The following is a 23,213-nucleotide window of genomic DNA, read 5'->3' as shown; positions in this document are numbered from 1 at the left end:
CTCTGCTGTGTCGACTTTTACGCATGGATATCCGTGCATAAACACTTAAATACTGCGCGAAATGATCATTGATGTTCGCCGTCTGCATTTTTTTTGTTGATTATTGTCACTTTCTATATTAAGTAGATTCCGTGTAAAGCTTCATGTAACACCGTTGCTTCATTTTGTCATGTTATGCCGAGGTGTAGACACGGATATGCATAAACACCATGCATAATGCAGAGCTTTTGCCCGTGTGTATTTTGTCGCCGTCACATATTTGCTGATTATCATCATTTTTTTAAAATTAAATAAAGGTGAAGCTTTTTGCAACACAGTTGCTTTATTTGTCTGTGCTGTGTCGAGTTTGAGCATGCATATCCGTGCGTAAAAAACGTGCGTAATGCAGATTGATTTTGCCGTGTGTATTTTATCACTTCTTCAGTAAATTTCCTGATTATAGTAATATTGCTTTATGAAGTAATATCAGTGTAAAGCGTTCTGCTGCAACAAATTTGCTTCATTTCACCGCGTAGTGCCAAGATACGCTCATGGACATCCGTAGTCTACTAAAACGCAGTGCGTAATGGAGATTAATTTTGATACCTAGAACAACAAACGAACAAGCAAAACAAAACTGGATACCACTTTACAATTACCTTATTCCAGTGTATTAACCTATTGAAAAGCATTGCAAGTACACAATATTACCGTGTAGGTCTGTGAGGAAAATCTGCCAAACAACACAATGTAACTTCAAAGTGTACAGACATAATACGTAAGTGAGTGATGCGCCGTTTCCCACTCTTTTCTTTACTGGATTAATGTTGGGTGGTGCCGCACTGAGCACGAAGGTGACAGCTTAAAATGAATATTAAACATGCGTTAGTATTTATATTCCCTTATTTTGTATTTTGTGGTAAGTTTGCGACTGTGTTTGTCAATGAGACTGGCAACAATGTGCAAAAAATATATTAAGTTTGTTTGTCCTACAACCTACTGCATTGTGCTGTCAACATATTTGTCAAATCCTACTGATTTGAATTTGTCCTACATGCGTCCGTTATAGTATTATAATAAAAAGTTGAGTTCTAGATATTTTGATCAACCTTTTACAAGACCAATGCACCAACAACCCACAAATAATTGTGTGAGGGCCTATATTGACACTGTAAAGACAAGATCATGAAAATGTTACGCAGGATGTAAGCTTTTATCACTGAAACTCTAGAATCACCTTGGTTTCAAAAACAGATGTCTCGTGATGTAACCATGATTAATTAGGCAACCAGGTCGCTGCTGACTAAAACTGTATTACAACTAGAACATACCAAGGAATGGAAACAAAATGTAATAGATCACTAAGTCCAATTTACTTAATTTTCTGTCAGCAAATTATCAAACATCAAGTCATATATTATGACCTATCACCGTAGCGCTCAGTGAGTGACAACATAGTATTAAGTCAGTAAAGAAAAGGGAGTAACACTTTCTATGAAAGCCATATAGTGCATTATAAGCACATTCATAACACGTTGTAATGCATTTATAAGGCATTATAAAACTTTTTTTAAATGTTTTATAATCATGCATGGCACCTTATAACAAGGTTTATAAAGCATTATAAGTTGTGGGCATAATGTATTATATGTTCAGCATTCATAAAGCTTTATAACCCCAATGCCAAAGTGACAACAGTATTTGAAAGAAGAATCTGAGTCCTGGGTTACACAGCACATTTTAACTACCAAACCTTAAGTCTAACACATAGAGAACTGCTTGAACATATCAAAACAGATGATAAATTCTAAGTCTCTGAAATGGAATGATGTCTTATAATTGAAGTAAAGTGACAGCACTGTATAAGGTTATTAGCAATTGTATGATACTATAACACAATTATGAGGAGAAGTGAGGATAGATTGCAAATTAGGTTCCTAGCTTTTCAACAGTTGTGAACCGCATATTTCCAAATGTCATGCAACAGCTGACCAATTACATGAAATTTCCTGCTCAGCCAGTGTTCCCACACAATCAACCTTTACATGTAAATGCTCTTTCGCAGTATATACTGTATATTAGGCAGATTTTTATCAGCACAGTAATACTGTGTACATACAATACTTTTCCATAGACAGGTTAATATACTTAAATACACTGGGTGATTGTGTGTTTGCTATTAGGGCCCATCCCTTTGGAATAGCCTGCCAGAGAATATTAGACGGGCAAACACAATGGCCTCCTTCAAATCCCTCATTAAAACTCACCTTTTTAGACTATAGCTTTTAATACCTGATTCATTGCTTTTATGTTCTTTTGTTTTTACATGTGTATGCCTCTTGTTGTTTTAATTTCATTCTTATTTTCTATTGTTTTCCTGATTGTTAATCTTATGTCTTTGTGAAGCAGTATGTAACTCTATTTTTTTTAAATAATAATAATAAAGTTATTGTTAATATTAATAATAATGATAATAAATACGGTCATTGTAAAGTGTCACCAAAAACGGTAATGACCTATTTATACTGATTGAATGAAGTTGACCCGCGACGTTGTGTTGCTGTTCGCGTCAACAATATATATATATATATATATATACTGTATATATATTAGCATTTACTTTTTATTTTTATTTGACTGTCTTGTGTGAAGTTACTTCACACAAGACTATTTGACTAACTGTCTTGTGTGAACTTATTTCACACAAGACAGTCAAATAAATAAAAATGTAAATGTAAATGTATATTAACATTTACATTTTTGTTTTTATTTGACTAACTGCCTTGTGTGAAATAACATCAAATTGATGAGAAGTAGAATTAGGTAAAATTTCTAAACAGTCAACATTACAAGCAGTAACGATAACAAATAAACAAAATACAAAAATGCGTGCATCGGTCAGGATATCCTTGCGTAATACTTACATACATTTAAAAGGCTATTTATTTACCTGCAGAGTGGAGGCTGCTGAGTCGCTAGTCTCTGTCATTCCTGTGCTCCTTGGTAAACTGGACACGATGTACCTGGAGCCCTTTGGCACAGGCTGTCTAACCACCAGCTTTCCTTTCCTGGTCTCCGCTAGAAACAGACTGTACCAGTAGGCATCATTGGAGACCAGAGTGGAATCTGCGATGGTGGAGTTCCTCTCACTGATCACACTGTTCCTACAGGGAGGAGCAGCTTTGCTGGGTTTGGGTTTCTGACACTTCAGCACGATGGTGACCAATATGGTGATCAAGAGGAGAAATGACACCGAGCCCAGACCGATGACCAAATACAGGTTTAAGTCTGAAAAGATGTCATATTCCAGAGGCACGTCTGTCATATCAGAGTAGGCCTTAACGGCAGTCTCCACTGTAGACAGCTTGATGGTGACTGTAGCAGAGAGAGCAGGCTCCCCGTTGTCCTTGGCAACAACAACCAGTCGTTGGTGACGCGGATCTCTGTAACTGAACATTCTCATAGTCCGGATCTCTCCGTTGTATTGGTCCAGACTGAATAAGGTGGCGTCAGTCACCTGTAGAAATTGGTAGGTAATCCGAGAGTTCTGTACCGAGTCGGTGTCTATGGCTATCACCTTGGCAACCAGAGAGCCTTTATCGGTGGATCTGGGGATCTTTTCCTCCACCACCGAGCCGTGCGCGCGCCATGGAGAGACAATGACCGGAGTGTTGTCGTTCTGGTCCACAATGATGACATGGACGGTCACGTTACTGCTGAGTGGAGGAACACCAGAGTCTCTGGCCTCAATGTGGAAAAGGAACTCCTTCTCGATCTCATAGTCAAAGGTCTTTAGTGCGTAAAGATTACCGTTCTCTGGATTGATGGAGAACAGCATGGACAGGGAGGTGTTGGCTATCTCCTTTTCTAGGATGAAATAAACTAGATACTGGTTTTCATGGAGGTCTGGGTCAAACGCAGTGAGTGAACTTAGTAAAGCCCCGGGTGCGTTATTCTCCATGACGCGAATAGTATAGAAGGACTGAGGGAACTGCGGAACATTGTCATTAATATCCAATAGTTCTAAAGTCATAGTTTCATTGTCAGACAACGGGGGAGAACCTCTGTCTGTAACAGTGAAAGTGATGTCATATTCTGGAACCTTCTCACGGTCCAATGGTTCTGAGATAATCAATTCAAAATAATTATCTGAGGATTCTCTCAGTTTGAAAGGCAAGTTATCAGGAATATGAATATCAACTATTCCATTATCACCTGAATCTTTATCACTGACACTAACCACTGCTATCACTGTGTCTACAGGTGCGTTCTCTCTTATAGGACTTTGAAATGATTTGATGGAAATTTCTGGGTGATTGTCATTCATATCTGTCACCAATATTGTCAGTTTACACTGCCCAGATAAGGAATTCGGCCCTTTATCAGTGGCGATAACCTCCATATCATAAATCTTGAAATCCTCATAATTGATCATTTCTTTCACTCTTATTTCTCCATTATCCGGATTCAATGTGAACGTGTTTTGCGTTTTCTCTGATGTATACAAACTATATGAGTAAACTATATCTGAATTTGACCCTTCATCTAAATCAGTGGCATTCAATTTAATTACTAGACTGCCAATAGGGGAGTTTTCCATTACATCTATTTTGTAGCTTTCTTTGTCAAACGTAGGGGCGTTGTTGTTGATATCAAGCACACGAACAATGATGCTGGCTGTACCGGTGCGAGTGGGAACTCCGCCGTCCACAGCAGTGAGTATTAGATTATGAACAGCCTGCTGCTCTCTATCTAAAGTTTTTTTCAGAATCAAATCAGCAAACTTTGACCCATCTCTCCCGGTCTGAATTTCTATGGTAAAATGTTCGCTTGAGCTGAGATGGTAGTTTTTCACAGAATTTGTGCCAACATCCGGGTCTACAGCGTTATTCAACGAGAATCGTTCTCCAACAGAACTTGATTCAGATATATCCAAATGCATCGTGCCCCGTCGAAAATGTGGAGCATTATCATTAATATCCATGATTTCCACCTCAATATTAAACATTCGTATTGGGTTTTCGATCGTAGCATCCAATTTAAGGAAGCAGGACGTTGTTGTCTTGGAAGGACACAAATGTTCCCTGTCCACCGTTTCTAAAATATACAGTTCTCCTGTTTCCTTGTTAACTTCAATATATTTTTTATTGGCCACAGCATCTATGCGCATTTTCCGTTTATTCAGTGTCTTCACATCTAGATCCAAATCAGCTGCTAAATTGGCAACAACAGAACCTTCCTCCATTTCTTCGGGAATAGAATAGTGAGTAACCGCAGATGTCAGCTTCATGGTGGTAGAAAGAAGAAGAAAGACTGAAACGTACCCTGTCCAAGGCAACTGAAGGATGTGACGCGCCATTGGGTAGAATCCCTGCGTAAAGCTTTGGAATATGATACTAGCGTGTGAACAAAAACCTTTCTTTCTTGTCAAACCAATGCAGGTTTTTAAGTAAAACGTTTCATAATATTGAGTCCGAGAGAGATGTGCATATAATATGTATCGCTTTCCTCCCTGAAATGAAGTGTCACGAGGACGATGAGCTCATCACTGGCTATGATTTCACGGTGAGCAGCGACCCGCTGAGCCATTTCTAAGCCTTTGCATCCCGGCAAAAAACAACAACATTCCAACTTTTGGTAAGATTCAAAAGAGTATGGGTACAATCTTCATTAGAATATATACTAACAGAATTAACAAGTGTTTTGCAAGCTTCATTGATAAATTATTGCCTATGTTTTCGCAGCTGATGGTTGTGATCATATTTGCCCGTATTCTTCAGTTTTTGCTTGATTGTATTTTGCTATTGTTTTAATATACTTGCTGAAATTGACACACTTATATGTTAAATACTTTCATTGTAAAGCTTTCTTTATAACAGTTGCTTCGTTCATCCATGTTGTGCCGAGTTTTAGCCATAGATATCCGTGCGTAAACGCCGCGCGTAATTGAGATTGATCTTGCTTGTGTGTTTTGCCGTTCTTTTTTAACGTACTTGATGATTTTCCTCATATGTAGTCTCGGTTTAAAGCTTTCTTCAACATAGCTGCTTAATTTCTTCATGGGTACCGAATTTTACGCGTGTGTATCCCTACCTAAACGCAATGCGTAATGGAAACTGATTTTAGGTACCTGGGGAAAATGCTGAAATGAAGACCGTGAAGAAAATACGTTTTATAAATGGAGATATAGAACGTAAGTGAAAATTACTCATATTTAAAGTGATGCCCGCTTTTGATCATGTTAAACACGACACTAGTTTAAAGCAGGCTTACGATGTCATTCAGGTCGACAATACAGTACCAGACCTTAGTTGACTCTCTAATGCGGAGCGACTTCAGATAAGTCGACACTAGAATAAAGTTGGGTTTCTAAATGGCCTAGCATTGCAAGCAGCCAACAGTAAAGATACTAAAATACAATGATGTGTGCATGCGGTCACTATGTTGTATATAAAGAACAGAAAACGGGTAACGGCAGATGCAGTGGTCATGTTGGTAGAAAGAAGATCAATTATTGAAACCCTCTCCAAGACAAGTGGAGGATGTGATAAGCCACTGGGTAGAATCCGTGTATAAATCTAATAAGACTAGCGTGTGAACAAACAGCCATCTCTTTTAACGGTGAAACCAACATAGGTCTTTAATTAAAATCTTCCATTATATTGAGTCCAACAAAGATGTACATATAAAATGTCTCGCTTTCTTTCCTCCAAATAAGTGTCACGGGGAAGATGACCACATATTACTGACTGTGCTTAAGCAATTTGTGCAGCGACTCATTGAGCATTGACAAAAAACAAACGTTCCAGTTTTTGGTAAGATTAAAGTTACAATTTTCATTACAAAATATAAGAACAAACAATATTGTGTTAGCGATATTGCTAAATTCTGAAGGTGGTTTGTAATCATATTAGCCCTAATTAGAACTTTCAGCTTTTGTTAATGTGCAGTTTTGCTATTATTTTAATTCATTCTCTGATAATGGTCTCACTACTATATTAAATACTGCCCATGTAAAGGTTTATGCATCACAGTTGGTTAATTCCTTCTTGCTGCGTCGGGTTTTATGCATGGATATCCGTGCGTAAACAACGTGCGAAATGGAGACTGATATTGTATGTGTGTATTTTATCGCTGTTTTAATACACTTGCTGGTTATCGTAACTTTTCATATTAAGTGTTGTCCGTGTAAAACTTAATGTAACACTGTTGCTTAATTTTCTCATATGCGAGGTTGAGGAATGGATATACATGCGTACACGCCATGCGTAATGCAGAATGGTTTTGCTCGCGAGTATTTTGTAACTGTCTTAATAAACTTGTTGATTCTCGTCACTTTTTGAATTAAGTAACACATGTAAGACTTTCCATGTTCGCTCAGGATATCCGTGCGACCCACTTGCATATTTTTGTTCAGAGCACGATTGTCCTTACCTGCAGAGTGGAGGCTGCTGAGTCGCTTGTCTCTGTCATTCCTGTGCTCCTTGGTAAACTGGACACGATGTACCTGGAGCCCTTTGGCACAGGCTGTCTAACCACCAGCTTTCCTTTCCTGGTCTCCGCAAGAAACAGACTGTACCAGTAGGCATCGTTTGACACCAGAGTGGAATCTGCGATGGTGGAGTTCCTCTCACTGATCACACTGTTCCTACAGGGAGGAGCCGCTTTGCTGGGTTTGGGTTTCTGACACTTGAGCACGATGGTGACCAATATGGTGATCAAGAGGAGGAATGACACCGAACCCAGACCGATGACCAAATACAGGTTTAAGTCTGAAAAGATGTCATATTCCAGAGGCACGTCTGTCATATCAGAGAAGGCCTTAACGGCAGTCTCCACTGTGGACAGCTTGATGGTGATTGTAGCAGAGAGAGCAGGCTCCCCGTTGTCCTTGGCAACAACAACCAGTCGTTGGTGACGCGGATCTCTGTAACTAAACATTCTCATAGTCCGGATCTCTCCGTTGTATTGGTCCAGACTGAATAAGGTGGCGTCAGTCACCTGTAGAAACTGGTAGGAAATCCGAGAGTTCTGTACCGAGTCGGTGTCTATGGCTATCACCTTGGCAACCAGAGAGCCTTTATCGGTGGATCTGGGGAGCTTTTCCTCCACCACCGAGCCGTGCGCGCGCCATGGAGAGACAATGACCGGGGTGTTATCGTTCTGGTCCACAATGATGATGTGGACGGTCACGTTACTGCTGAGTGGAGGAACACCAGAGTCTCTGGCCTCAATGTGGAAAAAGAACTCCTTCTCGATCTCATAGTCAAAGGTCTTTAGTGCGTAAAGATTACCGTTCTCTGGATTGATGGAGAACAGCATGGACATGGAGGTGTTGGCTATCTCCTTCTCTAGGATGAAATAAACTAGATACTGGTTTTCATGGAGGTCTGGGTCGAAGGCAGTGAGTGAACTTAGCAAGGCCCCAGGTGCGTTATTCTCCATGACGCGGATAGTATAGAAAGACTGGGGGAACTGTGGAATATTGTCATTAACATCTAATAGTTCTAAAGTAATTGTTACATTGTCAGACAACGGTGGAGAACCTCTGTCTGTCACAGTGAAGGTTATGTCATATTCTGGAACCTTCTCACGGTCCAATGGCTCTGAAACTACCAACTCATAATAGTTGTCAGTTGATTCTCTCAGCCTAAATGGCAAATTGTTTGCAATGTTTAGATCAACTATTCCATTGTCACCTGAATCTTTATCACTCACACTTAATACAGCTAGAACTGTGTCTACAGGTATATTCTCTTTGACTGGATTTCGAAATGACTTGATGGATATTTCAGGATGGTTGTCATTCATATCTTTTACCACAATGGTTAGCTTACATTGCCCTGACAAAGAATTTATCCCTTTGTCCGCTGCAATAACTTCCATGTCATAAAATTTAAAGTCTTCATAGTTTATCATCTCTTTTACTGTGATTTCGCCGTTGTTAGGGTTTAAACTAAACGTCTGTTGTGTCTTTTCTGATGTATAAAGACTATATGAGTAAACTATATCAGAATTGGAGCCTTCATCTAAGTCGGTTGCGTTCAGTTTCACAACTAGATTTCCAATTGGGGAGTTTTCCATCACATCGATATTATATGCTTCTTTGTCAAATGCAGGGGCGTTGTCATTTGTATCGAGCACACGAACAATGATCCTTGCTGTACCAGAGCGTGCGGGAACTCCACCATCAACAGCAGTAAGTATTAGATTGTGAACAGCCTTCACCTCTCGGTCTAACACTTTCGTTAGAATCAAATCAGCAAACTTGGACCCATCTCTACCAGTTTGAATTTCAATGTTAAAATGGTCACTTTCGCTGAGGTGATAGGTTTTAACAGCGTTTGAGCCGACGTCATGATCCACTGCATTGTTCAAAGAAAATCTCTCTCCAGCTGGTGAGGACTCTGAAATGTCCAAATGCATTTCATCCCTTCTAAAGTAAGGTGCATTGTCATTTATATCCATAATTTCTACCTCGATGTTAAACATTCTTAGTGGATTTTCAAGTGTTACGTCGAGCTTAAGAAAACAGTTCGTTTTTGAGCTGCAGAGATATTCTCGATCCATTTTTTGTAGAATATAAAGCTCGCCAGTGTCTTTGCTAACCTCAAGATATTTCTTCGAGGCTATGACATCCATTCGCATATTGCGTCTGTTTAATGTTTTAACATCCACACTCAAGTCTATTGCTAAATTGGCAACCACCGAACCTTCCTCCATTTCTTCAGGAATCGAATAATGAGTAACGGCTGACGCCATTCCATAAGTAGTGGAAAATATAAGAAAGACTGAGAGGTACCTTTGCCAGAAATGCGCGGTCACATACGGCTCCAATGTCGGATACATTTTCAATTCTCAAAACACCAGGCAAAAAGTGCGTTTAAATCATGTTTACAAATAAAAAATATTGTAAATCCCAATAATGTGATGACAGACTGGAAGCAATCGTGAGAAACTGCCTGTTTCCTAGGTTCAGAACCATGGAGCTGTCCATTCCGTTTGTACCAGTGATAAAGCAGTGCTCTGTTATGCTTCTTTCAAACTGTCATGGCGAACAATATCTAATACTGGAGTTTGTAGTTGGCAAACAGCGACACTTAAAGCTCATGAAAAGCGTCTGCAATGTATTATGCTATTATATCACCGACAAATTAAAACATAGAACGGTCTGTAAAGCAGCTCATCAAGTTGGATTAGCACTAAATGTTTCAGATTAAACGGCGTGGTTTATATAAAATGCTGTATTTATGATTTAGGCCAATAGGCGATATTGTTAATTTAGAGAACCCCACTCACCAACCTTAACACGACAGATAAATAGACCATAGCAAGGAGGAATGGAAATGCTTGTCACAAAAAAAGAAATCCTAACAAATATTAGAAGTGGTATATTTACCTGCAGAGTGGAGGCTGCTGAGTCGCTAGTCTCTGTCATTCCTGTGCTCCTTGGTAAACTGGACACGATGTACCTGGAGCCCTTTGGCACAGGCTGTCTAACCACCAGCTTTCCTTTCCTGGTCTCCGCTAGAAACAGACTGTACCAGTAGGCGTCGTTGGATACCAGAGTGGAATCTGCGATGGTGGAGTTCCTCTCACTGATCAAACTGTTCCTACAGGGAGGAGCCGCTTTGCTGGGCTTGGGTTTCTGACACTTGAGCACGATGGTGACCAATATGGTGATCAACAGGAGAAACGACACCGAGCCCAGACCGATGACCAAATACAGGTTTAAGTCTGAAAAGATGTCATATTCCAGAGGTACGTCTGTCATGTCAGAGTAGGCCTTAACGGCAGTCTCCACTGTGGACAGATTGATGGTGACTGTAGCAGAGAGAGCAGGCTGCCCGTTGTCCTTGGCAACAACAACCAGTCGTTGGTGACGCGGATCTCTGTAGCTGAACATTCTCATAGTCCGGATCTCTCCGTTGTATTGGTCCAGACTGAATAAGGTGGCGTCAGTCACTTGTAGAAACTGGTAAGTAATCCGAGAGTTCTGTACCGAGTCGGTGTCTATGGCTATCACCTTGGCAACCAGAGAGCCTTTATCGGTGGATCTGGGGATTTTTTCCTCCACCACCGAGCCGTGCGCGCGCCATGGAGAGACAATGACCGGAGTGTTGTCGTTCTGGTCCACAATGATGATGTGGACGGTCACGTTACTGCTGAGTGGAGGAACACCAGAGTCTCTGGCCTCAATGTGAAAAAGGAACTCCTTCTCGATTTCATAGTCAAAGGTCTTTAGTGCGTAAAGATTACCGTTCTCTGGATTGATGGAGAACAGCATGGACATGGAGGTGTTGGCTATCTCCTTCTCTAGGATGAAATAAACTAGATACTGGTTTTCATGGAGGTCTGGGTCGAAGGCAGTGAGTGAACTTAGCAAGGCCCCAGGTGCGTTATTCTCCATGACACGTATAGTGTAGAAGGACTGGGGGAACTGTGGAACATTGTCATTAACATCTAGTAGTTCTAAAGTCATAGTTTCATTGTCAGACAATGGAGGAAAACCTCTGTCTGTCACGGTGAAAGTGATGTCATATTCTGGAACTTTCTCACGGTCCAATGGTTCTGAGACAATCAATTCGAAATAAGTATCTGAGGATTCTCTCAGTTTGAAAGGCAAGTTATCATGAATATGAAGATCAACTATTCCATTATCACCTGAATCTTTATCACTGACACTAACCACTGCTATCACTGTGTCTACAGGTGCATTTTCTTTTATAGGACTTTGAAATGATTTGATGGAAATTTCTGGGTGATTGTCATTCATATCTGTCACCAATATTGTGAGTTTACACTGCCCAGATAAGGAATTCGGGCCTTTATCAGTGGCGATAACCTCCATATCATAAATCTTGAAATCCTCATAATTGATCATTTCTTTCACTCTTATTTCTCCATTATCCGGATTCAATGTGAACATGTTTTGCGTTTTCTCTGATGTATACAAACTATATGAGTAAACTATATCTGAATTTGCTCCTTCATCTAAATCAGTAGCATTTAGTTTAATTACTAGACTGCCAATAGGGGAGTTTTCCATTAAATATATTTTGAAGCTTTCCTTAAGAAACGTAGGGGCGTTGTCGTTGATATCAAGTACGCGAACTACGATGTTGGCTGTACCTGTGCGCGTGGGGACTCCGCCGTCCGCAGCAGTGAGTATTAATTTATGAAGAGCCTGCTTCTCTCTATCTAAAGCTTTTTTCAGAATTAAATCAGCAAATTTTGACCCATCCCTCCCTGTCTGAATTTCAATGTCAAAATGTTCACTTTCACTTAGATGATACGTTTTAACTGAGTTTGAACCAAAATCGGGATCTACAGCATTGGTTAATGAGAAACGCTCTCCTGACGGGGTTGATTCAGATATATCCAAATGCATTGTGTCCCTGCGGAAATGAGGTGCATTATCATTAATGTCCATTATCTCAACTTCAATGTTGAACAGTCGAATCGGATTTTCAATCGTGACATCCATTTTAAGAAAACATGATGGATTCTTGCTGTTGCATAGATATTCTCGGTCAATCTTTTCAGCTATGAACAACTCCCCCGTGTCTTTATTTATCTCAAGATACCTCTTATTAGCGATAACATCCAATCTCATTTTACGTGGACCCAAGGCTTTCGCATCCAGACCCAAATCCGCTGCAAGATTAGCAACCACCGATCCCTCCTCCATCTCTTCGGGAATCGAGTAGTGTGTAACGGCAGATATCGTGGGCAGTGCTACACAGAAAAGAATAAAGAGGGAGACATACCTTCTCCAAAGCTGGTGACTGAATTTTAAACTCATTATTATTGGTTTGTCTACACTGAGTATGACGTCATGAAAAATCTTGAGATGTTTAGAGTTGATATCCAGAAGTCAAAATGTCGTTGCTTTACGAAAATATCCCAACTGATTACATTGCAATCACTTGATTCTTTAAGAGGGAACTGTCCAGACGAGGCAGCTCCGTCTTCTTTCGTCGAACTGTCATGGCGACCATTACGTCACAAAGATGTGTATATTGCTGGTGAGGAGCGACGCTTTGTGCACGGTATCATTGTTCACACGAACACTCTTAGAACGATCTAATTTGAACCCATCTAGGTGTCTAATTTAGGACAATTACCACACATGTTAATTTTAAACACAGATGTGCTAAAATACGTTGAGTGAAAATATACTGTTAACGTGTTGTGTTGAAAAGTAACACACTCTTACTTGTAGTATTGTTGACTTGTGTTTCAGTTTAGAACTATCAACCCCATTTACGGCAAAATATAGATAAATGTGTATTGTTCAACTGGTGCACTATGGCATTCAAAATAATTAGTCCTTATTACATTGATTCTTACTAGAACGTGTTTCAAAAGAATATTTAATTTCTATTTTCACAGAAAACACATTGCTATTTTATGCACGGGTGATCAGGAAATTGAAGCTCATTTCAAAGTGGACTCGTGATCAAAGAATTGTTGTTCTTCATATAGTCCGTTATTTGGAAATGGATACTTTACAAAATGATGTATTGAAAATGGATAATAGATGCAAGTAATTAAAAAGTTGAAAAGACACGCCCATTTATACAAAATATGATGTTTTGAAAACAAATAGATTCTAAGTAAAAGCACCGGTCACTCTCACCTGCAGAGTGGAGGCTGCTGAGTCGCTAGTCTCTGTCATTCCTGTGCTCCTTGGTAAACTGGACACGATGTACCTGGAGCCCTTTGGCACAGGCTGTCTAACCACCAGCTTTCCTTTCCTGGTCTCCGCTAGAAACAAACTGTACCAGTAGGCGTCGTTGGAGACCAGAGTGGAATCTGCAATGGTGGAGTTCCTCTCACTGATCACACTGTTCCTACAGGGAGGAGCCGCTTTGCTGGGTTTGGGTTTCTGACACTTCAGCACGATGGTGACCAATATGGTGATCAAGAGGAGAAATGACACCGAGCCCAGACCGATGACCAAATACAGGTTTAAGTCTGAAAAGATGTCATATTCCAGAGGCACATCTGTCATGTCAGAGTAGGCCTTAACGGCAGTCTCCACTGTGGACAGATTGATGGTGACTGTAGCAGAGAGTGCAGGCTGCCCGTTGTCCTTGGCAACAACAACCAGTCGTTGGTGACGCGGATCTCTGTAACTGAACATTCTCATAGTCCGGATCTCTCCGTTGTATTGGTCCAGACTGAATAAAGTGGCGTCAGTCATCTGTAGAAACTGGTAGGTAATCCGAGAGTTCTGTACCGAGTCGGTGTCTATGGCTATCACCTTGGCAACCAGAGAGCCTTTATCGGTGGATCTGGGGATCTTTTCCTCCACCACCGAGCCGTGTGCGCGCCATGGAGAGACAATGACCGGGGTGTTGTCGTTCTGGTCCACAATGATGACATGGACGGTCACGTTACTGCTGAGTGGAGGAACACCAGAGTCTCTGGCCTCAATGTGGAAGAGGAACTCCTTCTCGATTTCATAGTCAAAGGTCTTTAGTGCGTAAAGATTACCGTTCTCTGGATTGATGGAGAACAGCATGGACATGGAGGTGTTGGCTATCTCCTTCTCTAGGATGAAGTAAACTAGATACTGGTTTTCATGGAGGTCTGGATCAAACGCAGTGAGTGAACTTAGCAAGGCCCCGGGTGCGTTATTCTCCATGACACGTATAGTATAGAAGGACTGAGGGAACTGTGGAACATTGTCATTAACATCTAATAGTTCTAAAGTCATAGTTTCATTGTCAGACAACGAGGGAGAACCTCTGTCTGTAACAGTGAAAGTGATGTCATATTCTGGAACTTTCTCACGGTCCAATGGTTCTGAGATAATCAATTCAAAATAATTATCTGAGGATTCTCTCAGTTTGAAAGGCAAGTTATCAGGAATATGAATATCAACTATTCCATTATCACCTGAATCTTTATCACTGACACTAACCACTGCTATCACTGTGTCTACAGGTGCGTTCTCTCTTATAGGACTTTGAAATGATTTGATGGAAATTTCTGGGTGATTGTCATTCATATCTGTCACCAATATTGTCAGTTTACACTGCCCAGATAAGGAATTCGGCCCTTTATCAGTGGCGATAACCTCCATATCATAAATCTTGAAATCCTCATAATTGATCATTTCTTTCACTCTTATTTCTCCATTATCCGGATTCAATGTGAACGTGTTTTGCGTTTTCTCTGATGTATACAAACTATATGAGTAAACCATATGTGAATTTGACCCTTCATCTAAATCAGAGGCATTCAATTTAATTACTAGACTGCCAATAGGGGAGTTTTCCATTACATCTATTTTGTAGCTTTCTTTGTCAAACGTAGGGGCGTTGTCGTTGATATCAAGCACACGAACAATGATGCTGGCTGTACCGGTGCGCGTGGGGACTCCGCCGTCCACAGCAGTGAGTATTAGATTATGAACAGCCTGCTGCTCTCTATCCAAAGCGTTTTTCAGAATTAAATCAGCAAACTTTGACCCATCTCTCCCGGTCTGAATTTCTATGGTAAAATGTTCGCTTGAGCTCAGATGGTAGTTTTTCACAGAATTTGTTCCAACATCCGGGTCTACAGCGTTATTCAACGAGAATCGCTCGCCAATTGAACTTGATTCAGATATATCCAAATGCATCGTGCCCCGTCGAAAATGTGGAGCATTATCATTAATATCCATGATTTCCACCTCAATGTTAAACATTCGTATTGGGTTTTCAATCGTAGCATCCAATTTAAGAAAGCAGGACGTAGTTGTTTTCAAGGGGCACAAAAACTCTCTATCTATGTTTTCCAAAATATAGAGCTCTCCCGTGTCCTTGTTGATGTCTAGATATTTTTTATTGCCGACCACATCTATCCGCATTTTTCTTTTTTTTAGAGTCTTTATATCTAATCCCAAATCAGCTGCTAAATTGGCAACAACAGAGCCCCCCTCCATTTCTTCGGGAACGGAATAATGGGTAACGGCAGATGTCTTGTTCATGGTGGCAGAAAGTAAAAGAAATACAGAAACGTACCCTCTCCAAGAAAACCGAAGGATGTGATGCGCCATTGAGAGGAATCTGTGCGTAAAGCTTGTGAATTCGATAGGCTATTAATGCGGGAACAAGCAGCCCTCTTGTTCAACTGTGAAATCCAACGACGGCCTTAAAGGAAAACGTTTCATTATACTGAGACCAAGAGAGATGTGCGTGTAATACGTGTCCATGCCCTGCCTCCAATGAACTGTGAGAACGATGACCTCATTATTGAGTGTGTTTTCACGGTGAGCAGCGACGCAGAGTCCTGTCTGAGCCTTTGCACCTCTACAAAAGAATCAGAGATTTCAAATCTTCGTAAGATTAAAGAAAAACGTGGAGATGTCATTATCATTAAAACATATTAGAATAAAATTAACAATGAGTATTTTAGTATCCTCTTTTGTGATATCTAACCTAGATTTTCGCAATTGGTGCGTGATAATCAAATTAGTCTTAATTAATTCCTTCAAGTTTTGCTCGTTTATTTTCGCAATTGTTTTCAACTACCTTTTGGTTATTGTCACACTTCTATATAAAAAGCGATCAAGGGAAAACTATATTATGTATCACACTAATTTCTTTCGTGTTGTGCGAGTTTTACGCAAGGATATCTGTGCGTAAAGACCATGGCTAAAGGAGATTGTGTCCGTGTGTATTTAATAGCTTATTAATGTACTAGCTAATCATCGTCATTGTTTATATTAGAGGAAACCACCTGTAACACATTTCCTTTATTGCTCCATGCTGTCGAGTGTTTACGCATTTCATGTTTACCGTCTTCATCTCATGATTTGAGATAAAGACGGTAAGTGAACGTTGTTCATATTTAAACTATACCTGCTTTAATCAGGAATGTCAATGTAGGTCACCAGTATAAAGACGGTTGATACGAAAGAGTACATGTACACATCTACAAAAGATTGAGATTTGCAGTTAGGTTCTAGGCGTTTAGCTTACTCCACAAGTTGAGTAGCTTCAGATAAGCAAAAAAGAGAACAAAATACTAAATCATCAATATTAGGAGCCAATAGTAAGTATTATAAAATAGAATGATGTGCGCGGTCAATTTGTGTCTGGATTTGATGAACATTCCACAAGGATATCTGTGCGTAATACACACATATTGTTGTTTAGAAGACGTTTTCTTTACCTGCAGAGTGGAGGCTGCTGAGTCGCTAGTCTCTGTCATTCCTGTGCTCCTTGGTATACTGGACACGATGTACCTGGAGCCCTTTGGCACAGGCTGTCTAACCACCAGCTTTCCTTTCCTGGTCTCCGCTAGAAACAGACTGTACCAGTAGGCGTCGTTGGATACCAGAGTGGAATCTGCGATGGTGGAGTTCCTCTCACTGATCACACTGTTCCTACAGGGAGGAGCCGCTTTGCTGGGCTTGGGTTTCTGACACTTCAGCACGATGGTGACCAATATGGTGATCAACAGGAGAAATGACACCGAGCCCAGACCGATGACCAAATACAGGTTTAAGTCTGAAAATATGTCATATTCCAGAGGCACGTCTGTCATGTCAGAGTAGGCCTTAACGGCAGTCTCCACTGTGGACAGCTTGATGGTGACTGTAGCAGAGAGTGCAGGCTGCCCGTTGTCCTTGGCAACAACAACCAGTTGTTGGTGACGCGGATCTCTGTAACTGAACATTCTCATAGTCCGGATCTCTCCGTTGTATTGGTCCAGACTGAATAAAGTGGCGTCAGTCACCTGTAGAAACTGGTAGGTAATCCGAGAGTTCTGTACCGAGTCGGTGTCTATGGCTATCACCTTAGAAACCAGAGAGCCTTTATCGGTGGATCTGGGGATCTTTTCCTCCACCACCGAGCCGTGTGCGCGCCATGGAGAGACTATGACCGGAGTGTTGTCGTTCTGGTCCACAATGATGATGTGGACGGTCACGTTACTGCTGAGTGGAGGAACACCAGAGTCTCTGGCCTCAACGTGGAAAAGGAACTCCTTCTCAATCTCATAGTCAAAGGTCTTTAGTGCGTAAAGATTACCGTTCTCTGGATTGATGGAGAACAGCATGGACATGGAGGTGTTGGCTATCTCCTTCTCTAGGATGAAATAAACTAGATACTGGTTTTCATGGAGGTCTGGGTCGAAGGCAGTGAGAGAACTTAGCAAGGCCCCGGGTGCATTATTCTCCATTACTCGTATAGTATAGAAGGATTGAGGGAATTGTGGAATATTGTCATTAACATCTAATAATTCTAACGTCATAGTTTCATTGTCAGACAACGGAGGAGAACCTCTGTCTGTGACAGTGAAAGTGATGTCATATTCTGGAACTTTCTCACGGTCTAATGGTTCTGAAACTACCAATTCATAATAGTTGTCAGAGGATTCCCTCAGTTGAAATGGTACATTACCAGGAATACTTAGATCAACTACTCCATTATTACCTGAATCTTTATCACTGACACTAACCACTGCTATTACTGTGTCTACGTCAGTACTTTCTTTGATTGGACTTTGAAATGATTTGATAGATATTTCTGGGTGATTGTCATTCATATCTGCTACTAAAATTTTTAATTTACACTGCCCTGATAAGCTGTTAGCCCCTTTATCCGTTGCTATGACTTCCATATCATAAATCCGTAAATCCTCATAATTCAGCATTCCCTTGACTGTTATTTCACCAGTGGAAGGATTCAGGTTAAATGTTTCTTGCGTTTTCTCTGACGTGTACAGACTATATGTGTAATCGATCTCTGCATTGATCCCCTCGTCTAAGTCTGTCGCATTCAGATGAATCACGAGACTTCCAATTGGAGAGTTTTCCATAATATTAATGTCATAATTTTCTTTGTCAAAAGTTGGGGCGTTGTCATTAGTGTCTAGCACACGAACAATGATACTGGCTGTGCCGGTGCGAGTGGGGACTCCACCATCTACAGCCGTGAGTATTAAATGGTGAGCCGCATACATCTCTCGGTCTAATGTCTTCTTCAGTATTAAATCAGCAAACTTGGATCCGTCTCTTCCGGTTTGAATTTCTATATCAAAGTGCTCACTTTCACTCAAGAGATATGTTTTTACTGAATTTGAACCAAGATCTGGGTCAACGGCATTATTTACAGAGAATCTCTCACCAGCCTGGGTTGATTCCATAATGTCCAAGTTAATGGTGTCTCTTCGAAAATGGGGAGCGTTGTCATTTATATCCATTATTTCAATTTCGATGTAGAATATCCTCTGCGGGTTTTCCACAATAGCCTCCATTTTTAGGTAACATGTCGGTGTCTTTATTGCACAGAGGTATTCTCTGTCAATCCTCTCTACAATGTAAAGTTCCCCTGTTTCTTTGTTCACATCCAGATATCTCTTACTTGATATTATCTCTAACCGTATTTTACGCGTACTCAGAGTCTTCACGTCTAAACCCAAATCTGTAGCTAAATTGGCGACAACTGATCCGTCCTCCAATTCTTCAGGAACTGAATAGTGAGTTACGGCAATAACTGTGTTCATGACTGTAACGAAAAACAAAAGCGCAAACACAAACCTCGTCCAAGAATGTCCAGTGTTATGCAACTCCATTGTTACGCCGTCATTTAAGTCCTCTTTTTTAAGTGAGACAACGCAAATGCAGTAGCAACCAGCGAAAAAGAATATTATTTGAAGACATTTATCACAACTAATTTGTTGGTATGAGACAACTGAGTGCCGAACAATTCTATTAAAACGTATTCAGCACCAGGAGCTATCCACTCTTTTTTCCTGCTGTCTGTTCTGGTTCATGAGGCACTGTCATGGCGCCGATAAAGTCACAAGTCAGGATGTTTAACCGGAGAACAGCGACGCTATGTGCAAGAAAAAGGCCTGGGCGTGGTGACCGTTGACTTGAGGCCTTTATATATATGAATTTCAACTAAATTTAAATAGCCAAGAACGTGATGTGTACTCTTCATCGTTACACTTCAGACTTATGCTTGTCATTAGAATTTGTGTTATTGCGTTGTAAATTAGGAACTATCCGCTCATGAGTACCCGCCATCATGACTGATGTTTAGTTTATTTTGAACTTTTATTTTAATCCTTGTAGGGACGCTAAAAGAGATATTCACGTGCAGCTGTTTATTAGAAAGGTGTCTAAACAAAATAGGTATGAGTAATGTTTTGTACTTTATTACCTGAAGAGTAGAGGCTGCTGAGTCGCTAGTCTCTGTCATTCCTGTGCTCCTTGGTAAACTGGACACGATGTACCTGGAGCCCTTTGGCACAGGCTGTCTAACCACCAGCTTTCCTTTCCTGGTCTCCGCTAGAAACAGACTGTACCAGTAGGCATCGTTGGAGACCAGAGTGGAATCTGCGATGGTGGAGTTCCTCTCACTGATCAAACTGTTCCTACAGGGAGGAGCCGCTTTGCTGGGCTTGGGTTTCTGACACTTGAGCACGATGGTGACCAATATGGTGATCAACAGGAGAAACGACACCGAGCCCAGACCGATGACCAAATACAGGTTTAAATCTGAAAAGATGTCATATTCCAGAGGCACGTCTGTCATGTCAGAGTAGGCCTTAACGGCAGTCTCCACTGTGGACAGCTTGATGGTGACTGTAGCAGAGAGAGCAGGCTCCCCGTTGTCCTTGGCAACAACAACCAGTCGTTGGTGACGCGGATCTCTGTAACTGAACATTCTCATAGTCCGGATCTCTCCGTTGTATTGGTCCAGACTGAATAAGGTGGCGTCAGTCACCTGTAGAAACTGGTAGGTAATCCGAGAGTTCTGTACCGAGTCGGTGTCTATAGCTATCACCTTGGCAACCAGAGAGCCTTTATCAGTGGATCTGGGGATCTTCTCCTCCACCACCGAGCCGTGCGCGCGCCATGGAGAGACAATGACCGGAGTGTTGTCGTTGTGGTCCACAATGATGATGTGGACGGTCACGTTACTGCTGAGTGGAGGGACACCAGAGTCTCTGGCCTCAATATGGAAAAGGAACTCCTTCTCGATCTCATAGTCAAAGGTCTTTAGTGCATAAAGATTACCGTTCTCTGGATTGATGGAGAACAGCATGGACATAGAGGTGTTGGCTATCTCCTTCTCTAGGATGAAATAAACTAGATACTGGTTTTCATGGAGGTCTGGGTCAAACGCAGTGAGTGAACTTAGCAAGGCCCCAGGTGCGTTATTCTCCATGACACGGATAGTATAGAAGGACTGAGGGAACTGTGGAACATTGTCATTAACATCCAATAGTTCTAAAGTCATAGTTTCATTGTCAGACAACGGAGGAGAACCTCTGTCTGTAACAGTGAAAGTGATGTCATATTCTGGAACCTTCTCACGGTCTAATGGTTCTGAAACAACCAGCTCATAATAGTTATCAGATGATTCTCTAAGCACAAATGGTAAATGTTTCGGAATGCTGATATCAACAATTCCATTATCACCTGCATCTTTATCACTTATACTAATAACTGATATTACTGTATCCACAGCAATATTCTCCTTGACAGGGCTCAGAAATGATTTAATTGATATTTCGGGATGGTTGTCATTCATGTCTGTTACTAGAATAGTTAATTTGCATTGCCCTGATAATGAATTGACGCCCTTATCCCGAGCTATGATTTCCATATTATAGATCTCATAATCTTCATAATTTACCATTTCTTTCACTCTTATTTCACCGCTGTTCGGATTCAAACTAAACGTTTCTTGTGCTTTTTCTGATGTATATAAACTATATGAATACACTATTTCTGAATTAGATCCCTCATCTAAATCAGTAGCATTCAGTTTAGCCACAAGGCTTCCAACAGGGGAGTTCTCCGTTATATATATACTGTAATGTTCTTTGTCAAATTGAGGAGAGTTGTCATTCGTATCCAGCACTCGAACAATGATGCTGGCTGTGCCGGAGCGGGTAGGGACTCCACCATCTACAGCCGTAAGTATTAGATTATGAACAGCCTCCTGCTCTCTGTCTAAAGTCTTTTTCAGAATTAAATTAGTAAACTTAGAGCCGTCTCGACCAGTCTGAATTTCAATATCGAAGTGTTCGCTTTCACTAAGAAAATAGGTTTTAATCGAGTTCAGACCAATATCTGGATCGACTGCATTGTTTAATGCGAACCTTTCGCCCGCCGGCGTAGATTCAGATATATCCAGATGCATAGTGTCTCTCCGAAAATGAGGCGCGTTGTCATTAATATCCAGTATTTCCAATTCAATGTTAAACATTCGGATTGGGTTTTCAATTGTTGCGTCCATTTTAAGAAAGCATATTGTCTTTGATATACAAAGGTGCTCCCTGTCAATTTTATCGACAATGTACAGTTCCCCTGTTTCTTTGTTCACGTCCAAATATTTCTTATTGGCTATAACATCCAGACGCATCTTCCGTGAATCCAGAGCTTTTACATCCAGTCCCAAATCAACAGCTAAATTTGCCACGACGGATCCCTCCTTCATTTCTTCGGGGATAGAATAGTGAGTTACCGATGTAGTTATGTTAAGACCTTCTAAGAATAGAAGAAACAGCAACGTGTACCTTACCCACGGCTGATCTTTTGGAGACACCATTGTTGAAAATCTGTTAAACCCGTATTCCAAAGGCGTTTTCTTGCGGAGGTTAGAATTCAAAAATATGTATCATCTCGTTTCATTTCAAATTGTCGTCATAGATGCCTTACGTTTCTCTTTCTTGGTTAATGGATTCAACACCACCAAGCTGTTCACCAGTTACTGCACTCATTATGACGTACTGTCATGGTGACCTAACAAAGGCGTTTGTTTATGTGTTCAACAGCGACACTCTCTGAACTTTAAATATCTGCTCACCTATTTGCTTTTGTGGCTATTTCTTTGCATTAAGCTTTGTGTAATGTGTAATTTACCAACTTATATTGGAGAGATCTTAGCGCGATTTCCACCAGCAAAGAGATAGTTGTCCTAAAAACATGAGTGCTACTCAGACTTATTGCCTAATTATTTACACTCGTTAAAAGTTGTTACATGTTGAAATTATTGATCAGTGAAAACCAGTTAAATCGTTTAAACTTTCAGGCTATGCAGGCCTATCACTGCATAAAAAACTAGAGACCAACGTGGACTTATACGTACGACAACCGTCCATGATGATATTTTTGCCGAATGACAGAAAACTGACGGAGAGTTGCATTTTTCTGGACGACTTTTACGCACAAAACAAGGCAATCCACAGCCTAAAGGAAACCATTGGGTTATGTG

At 40.8% G+C, this 23,213-nt stretch overlaps 6 protein-coding genes across 6 annotated transcripts; all 6 read right to left on the bottom strand.

Moving 5' to 3' along the window:
• Nucleotides 1–2,917: 2,917 nt before the first annotated feature.
• Nucleotides 2,918–5,338, bottom strand: LOC139645339 (protocadherin alpha-C2-like). The gene has a single exon (XM_071521031.1). It carries the CDS (start codon nucleotides 5,336–5,338, stop codon nucleotides 2,918–2,920), a length of 2,421 nt encoding a protein of 806 aa, XP_071377132.1.
• Nucleotides 5,339–7,392: 2,054 nt separating this feature from the next.
• On the bottom strand, nucleotides 7,393–9,741 carry LOC139645338 (protocadherin alpha-C2-like). The gene has a single exon (XM_071521030.1). It carries the CDS (start codon nucleotides 9,739–9,741, stop codon nucleotides 7,393–7,395), a length of 2,349 nt encoding a protein of 782 aa, XP_071377131.1.
• Nucleotides 9,742–10,255: 514 nt separating this feature from the next.
• On the bottom strand, nucleotides 10,256–12,784 carry LOC139645337 (protocadherin alpha-C2-like). The gene is made up of 2 exons (XM_071521029.1): nucleotides 10,379–12,784; nucleotides 10,256–10,282 (listed from the first exon to the last, which is right to left on the bottom strand). Exons 1-2 carry the CDS (start codon nucleotides 12,782–12,784, stop codon nucleotides 10,256–10,258), a joined length of 2,433 nt encoding a protein of 810 aa, XP_071377130.1.
• Nucleotides 12,785–13,594: 810 nt separating this feature from the next.
• Nucleotides 13,595–16,030, bottom strand: LOC139645336 (protocadherin alpha-C2-like). Its single transcript, XM_071521028.1, has one exon. It carries the CDS (start codon nucleotides 16,028–16,030, stop codon nucleotides 13,595–13,597), a length of 2,436 nt encoding a protein of 811 aa, XP_071377129.1.
• A 908-nt stretch (nucleotides 16,031–16,938) lies between these two features.
• LOC139645335 (protocadherin alpha-C2-like) lies at nucleotides 16,939–19,554 on the bottom strand. The gene is made up of 2 exons (XM_071521027.1): nucleotides 17,149–19,554; nucleotides 16,939–16,971 (listed from the first exon to the last, which is right to left on the bottom strand). The coding sequence occupies exons 1-2, from the start codon at nucleotides 19,552–19,554 to the stop codon at nucleotides 16,939–16,941; spliced, it is 2,439 nt and encodes an 812-aa protein (XP_071377128.1).
• Nucleotides 19,555–20,046: 492 nt separating this feature from the next.
• On the bottom strand, nucleotides 20,047–22,547 carry LOC139645334 (protocadherin alpha-C2-like). Its single transcript, XM_071521026.1, has 2 exons — nucleotides 20,148–22,547; nucleotides 20,047–20,064 (listed from the first exon to the last, which is right to left on the bottom strand). Exons 1-2 carry the CDS (start codon nucleotides 22,545–22,547, stop codon nucleotides 20,047–20,049), a joined length of 2,418 nt encoding a protein of 805 aa, XP_071377127.1.
• Nucleotides 22,548–23,213: the final 666 nt, after the last annotated feature.

Source organism: Centroberyx affinis, unplaced genomic scaffold, assembly GCF_046629955.1.
Source record: "Centroberyx affinis isolate AG114_WGS23_722 - 3 ecotype Tasmania unplaced genomic scaffold, CSIRO-AGI_Caff_v1 ptg000847l_1, whole genome shotgun sequence".
Lineage (NCBI taxonomy): Eukaryota > Metazoa > Chordata > Actinopteri > Beryciformes > Berycidae > Centroberyx > Centroberyx affinis.
This window is presented reverse-complemented; position numbering and strand designations above follow the sequence as displayed.

Coding starts and splice junctions, on each gene's coding strand:
- LOC139645335 (XM_071521027.1), bottom strand. CDS start 19,554: ATGGAGTTGCATAACACTGGACATTCTTGGACGAGGTTTGTGTTTGCG. Junction 16,972..17,148: donor CAGCAGCCTCCACTCTGCAG/GTAAAGAAAACG, acceptor GCTTATCTGAAG/CTACTCAACTTGTGGAGTAA.
- LOC139645339 (XM_071521031.1), bottom strand. CDS start 5,338: ATGGCGCGTCACATCCTTCAGTTGCCTTGGACAGGGTACGTTTCAGTC.
- LOC139645336 (XM_071521028.1), bottom strand. CDS start 16,030: ATGGCGCATCACATCCTTCGGTTTTCTTGGAGAGGGTACGTTTCTGTA.
- LOC139645337 (XM_071521029.1), bottom strand. CDS start 12,784: ATGAGTTTAAAATTCAGTCACCAGCTTTGGAGAAGGTATGTCTCCCTC. Junction 10,283..10,378: donor CAGCAGCCTCCACTCTGCAG/GTAAATATACCA, acceptor TGTCGTGTTAAG/GTTGGTGAGTGGGGTTCTCT.
- LOC139645338 (XM_071521030.1), bottom strand. CDS start 9,741: ATGGCGTCAGCCGTTACTCATTATTCGATTCCTGAAGAAATGGAGGAA.
- LOC139645334 (XM_071521026.1), bottom strand. CDS start 22,547: ATGGTGTCTCCAAAAGATCAGCCGTGGGTAAGGTACACGTTGCTGTTT.